The following is a 4,984-nucleotide window of genomic DNA, read 5'->3' as shown; positions in this document are numbered from 1 at the left end:
GAGAAAGCAGGTTGACAAACGTGAGAATGTGTGCCAGGATACAACATTACCCCCCACCAGGTTGGAACAACCGATGAAAAGATTGAAAGGTAGGATGTGTAGGATCAAAGGATAAGTGATATAGAATAATAAAAGATAAAAGATAAAAGATAAAAGATAAAAGATAAGAATGACGCAAATGGAAAGAAAGAGCTGCACTGTGAACCTCATGTGATGATGGGTGTAAGCTGTCAGAAAAACCCAGCAAAAAACCATGTAGGAAAAAGTATGGGAAAAGACTGCTTCTTAAGTGCGTCGTGATGTGTCTGTGCGTCTGCGTTTGGTGGCTCGTGCACCGTCATTGTTTGGTGCGGCAGCGTAAAATGGGTCATCTGATGGAATACCATTTGGAAAACGACGTTTGATATAGGCGTTGATAGCTGAGATATCGCTAAAGTTTTCAGCTGGTTCCCATGTGTCGTCCTCATCGCTGTAGCCTCGCCAATGCACACGATATTCTGGATAGCCGTGTTGTGCATGCGAACGGTGATCGACAATAGCTTCGAATTCATAAAAAGTGTCACCATCCGCTTTAGGATCATCTGAGACACGTTTAACTTGATGCGGAGGAATGTTACGCTGTAGGAGCTTGCCCATCTTGTCACGTAAAACATAGTTGCCTTTGGGTGTCCTGAAATGCACGATGTACGGTCCGTCATAAATTGGATCGGTCTTGGAGCTACGATTGACGTTGACAATCATGACTTGGCTACCAATAGGAATGTCTTTGTGCATGCGATGCGTCTTGTTGTAGCGTGTTTTGGTGACTTCGTTGCGAGCTTTACGACCTTCGTGGATACCAGGGATGACGATATCTTCCATTTCCTTCATACGTTTCATGATGGATTTTGTGACTTCGGCAGGATTGGCTGATTTGCCTTGGGAATAATCACGCATTGCATTGGGTTGACGAGCAAACATCAAAGCGAAGGGACGAGTCTTGAGATCAGAGTGGTGTTTGGTATTGATTGCGTACATGGTACTATCAAGGTATAAATCCCACGTTTCAGGTCTGCCCTCTAAGCGTTTGAAGAGTGCCGTCTTAACCGTTTCAACCATACGTTCAGCTAAGCCGTTGGCTCGAGGATGATATGGTGTAACAAGGCGATGATCCATGCCAGTGTGTTTGGAAAGAAGGTGGACAAAGTTGTTTTTGAACTCGCTACCGTTGTCGCTTTGTATGATCTTTGGATAACCGAAAAGGCTGAAGACCGAAGAAAGCTCTTTAACGATGTCAATGGCTGATTTAAAGCGAATAGGGCGTAAAACGCAAAAACGAGTAAAGACATCAACCATAACGAGAATGTAGTTGTTGCCAGAAGGAGTGGTGCAGTGTAATTCACAAAGATCAATAGCCCAATGATCACCAGGTCCATCAGCGTTGATGCTCCGCAATGGATGGTATCCATGTTTACCAATGTTGTAGCGTTGGCAAGGGAGACAACTGCCGACATGCTTCAAGGCGTCATCTTTCATATTGGTCCAGAAGATACCATTGTCGTGAAGGTCATTCACTATGGCGTCAGCACCGAAATGGCCATTCAAATGGGATTGTTCGAGTAACTTGGTACGTTCTTCCTCGGGTGGTGTAATCATTTCCGTTGGCTTGAACAACCGATGCATGAGCTTTGTGGCTGCGTGGGAAATGCTGTGTGCAAAGGGTGACTTAAATTGGGAATTACCCCCCTCCAGCGTCAGCGATGTCTCTTGTGGAGCAAAAAGACGAGAAAGACGGTCCGGCAGCACATTTTGAATACCAGGAAGGTGAACAATGTCAACGTCATAGTTGCAAATGACATCGAGCCAGCCGACAATCATAGGAGTAGCGTGTGGTTGCGTGTGAAGGTAAATGAGCGCTTTATGATCAGTGTATAAGGTGAACTTTTTACCCCACAAAAACTGATGGAACTTCTTCAAGGCGAAGACAATAGCAAGGAGCTCACGTTTGGTGGTAAAGTAGTTACGCTCGGATTTGGTCAAAGCGCGTGCAACAAAGCTTATATACTGGCGTTCTTGGGTGTCAGGGTCAATTTGATACAAGACAGCACCAATACCATGATTCGAAGCATCAGTAGCAACGAAGAAAGGACGAGTGATATCAGGATGACTCAATACAGGAGCAGCGAGAAGTGCAGCCTTTACGTTATTGAATGCATCAAGATGAACATCCTGCCAAACTTTCGCAAGAGATCCATGGTTACGTAAAGCATCGAGAGGTGCTGTGAGCTCGGCAGCAAGAGGTAAGTGCGAGCGAAAGAAGTTGATAAGACCAAGGAAACGCTGAATGTCTTTTCCTGTTTTAGGAATAGGCCACTCATCAACGTTGACCAACTTGCGAGGATCAGGGTGACGACCATTAGCATCAATGCAAAATCCAAGTAAGTAAATGGACTTTTGAGCAAAATGACACTTGTCGGCGTTCAAGATAAGATTAACATCGGTGAGACGTTGAATAACAGTGATGACATGTTCACGGTGCTCAGCCATGGATTTGGAAAAGATAACCACATCATCAACAAAGGTAGCAACAAAAGGTAAATCATCAAGAAGAGTGTGCATGCATTTCTGAAAGACCGCGCTGATATGCTTAAGACCGAAGGGACATGCTTGGAAGCAATAAGGTCTGTTGCGAAAGGTAAATGTGGTTTTGTGTTGATCAGGCTCATGGATCTTGAATCGATGAAATGCACTCTTGAGATCAAGCGTGGTGAAAACAGTGGCACCGGTAAGTGCGTGAAAGATTTGCTCGATGTGAGGTAAGGGATAACGATGTTCAGGTAAGAGGTTGTTGATATGTCGCGGATCAAGACAAGGGCGAAAATTGGTGGGATTACCCTGTGCGTCTTTCTTAGGAGCGACCGTCAAAGGACTATTCCATCCGTTACGAGGTGGTGCAGGAATGATAACACCGTCAGCAAGCCATTTTTGGATTTGCTCCTCAAGGACAGGTAAAAGATGTTCAGCAAGTGGATACTGAGGACGATAAACAGGTGGTGCAGCACCAGTGTTAAGGTAAACCACGGACTCAGGCATGGTGCAAAAAGAAGTAACAGGTATTTGTGCATTTTTTCTAAGAGCGGGTTGAATGGCGTGAAGAAGCTCATTGTGCTCAATAGTGGTGCCAGCGGGAGAATCGTTGGGCTTATCCATCTCGATGTTTGAATCAAGAGCAAAAGGTGGTGAAGGACGTTCCCATGACGTAGCAAGTCCTTGAATAGAAATCCCAAGTTTAGACATGAGATCAGTGCCAATGGATACATCAGCGTCAGCGTTAATAGGAAAGACTTCAAAAGAATGAGTAAAAGATTTGCCATCGTAAATACAATTTATTGGGGAAGTTGTGCCAGTGCGGGGAACAGAGACCCCAGATGCAGCCAAGTCAATATGACCTGAAGATGGGATGATGGGTACTGATAATTTGGTTGATAAAGAAGGAGTGATAGAAGATATGGTCGCACCAGTGTCAACAATGGCCCAGACCTTGTGCTCCTGTATAGTAATTGGCACGTAGATGGTGTGAGTAAGATCTGTAGAAGATGCTGTGGCATGGGATGCCATGCGAATAAACTTACATTGAACGCAAGGGTGTTGCGCGTCTTGCATATCAACGTCATCGTTGATGTCGTCATTTAAATCAATCAAGTTTTGCTCGGATGTATGATCCAAGGCAATATTGGAAACGTGGTGGTCTCCAGAGAAATGAGCTGAGCGAATAGCCAACTTGCACTTGCAAACATGACCTGGGAGCCATGACTCGTTGCACTTGAAGCAACGCTTTTGCTCGTGCGACTTGGTAGAGTTGTCGCGCTTCGAAACCTTGTTTCCTAGTTCCCGAGCTAAAGTTCTACATTCACTTGTAGTATGGTTGCCTTTCTTGTGCAAGTTGCAAAACTTCTTGGCCTCAGGCTTCTTGTTCTTGTCATGAATGTTGTTGGCCGTCTTGCTGTTGTTGGTTGCATGGTACTTCTTGGTGGCGCCAATAACGGTTGCATATAGGCCACGTGCAACGTTGGCAGCTTGTTCAGTAGTGGACCTCAACTCAACTGGCAAATTGACTTGGGCTAGGCGTACTTGCTTGTAGAGGTCAGGCACCAAAGATTTCGTGTATACAGCTGCAATTGCCAAGTTGTCCTCCAAGCCAGCTTCACGACGAGTCTTGTTAAAGCGGTCCGTGTAATATTCCACCGATTCGTCATTCTTCATTGACATGTCCAACAAATCAAACATGGCTTGAGATTGTCTTTCACCATCATGGATACCATACTTCTTGATAAGGGTCTTGCGTGCGAATGTCCATGGAAGATGAGTATAGGGGCGAAGGTTATCATCATACCAAGAGCGTTGCTCTGGTGACAACATGCGTGGCAACAATCTACCCCATGCTTCATCCAAATCTTGATTGTAGGAAACAATGACATCCTCAAAGCGGTTCAAGCATTCTTCCACTGATCCAAAGATAAGTTTCGTCTTGTCATGCACGTTTCCAGTCCATTGCAACATTGGAAGGTCTTGGGGTACAACAGGGCGGCTGGAGTGGTTACTCTTGTCCTTCTTGGTCATCTTTCGATAGATACCCTTAAGAGCTTCAAGATCCTTGCTTGCTTGTTGAGATTCCTGGTGCAAAGCTTGACGTTCCTCTGGCGTAATGTCATCCAATGACAAGCGTTCGGCCAAGTTAGCCAAACTTGCTACAACCCTGTCGATGGCATCAGTGGCACGCTGCAGGCTTGATGATGAGTTGCTTGAAGGCACAGATACAACAGAGTGCGTGTCCGTGGGTGAGGATATGGGAGAGCCAAGGTTCATTGGTGATTGATCAGAAGATCCTTGAGAGTGTTGGCTGGGTGATGTAGACATGATGATGATAAAGAGGATAAAAGAGAATTCGTCAAAAAAAATGTAATATCACTTATGAGAATAGAGAAACGATAAATGACGAGACTCA

The 4,984-nt window shown here is 45.1% G+C and overlaps 1 protein-coding gene across 1 annotated transcript; it reads right to left on the bottom strand.

The window, feature by feature from the left end:
* Nucleotides 1–285: 285 nt before the first annotated feature.
* O0I10_013139 (uncharacterized protein) lies at nucleotides 286–4,896 on the bottom strand (the record flags this gene model as incomplete). Its single annotated transcript, XM_058492967.1, has 1 exon — nucleotides 286–4,896. One exon carries the CDS (start codon nucleotides 4,894–4,896, stop codon nucleotides 286–288), a length of 4,611 nt encoding a protein of 1,536 aa, XP_058336267.1.
* Nucleotides 4,897–4,984: the final 88 nt, after the last annotated feature.

Source organism: Lichtheimia ornata (genome assembly GCF_029851405.1).
Source record: "Lichtheimia ornata isolate CBS 291.66 chromosome Unknown scaffold00266, whole genome shotgun sequence".
NCBI classification, from domain to species: Eukaryota; Fungi; Mucoromycota; class Mucoromycetes; order Mucorales; family Lichtheimiaceae; genus Lichtheimia; species Lichtheimia ornata.
Note: the sequence above shows the minus strand (reverse complement) of the source record. Positions and strands in the feature narration are given on the sequence as shown.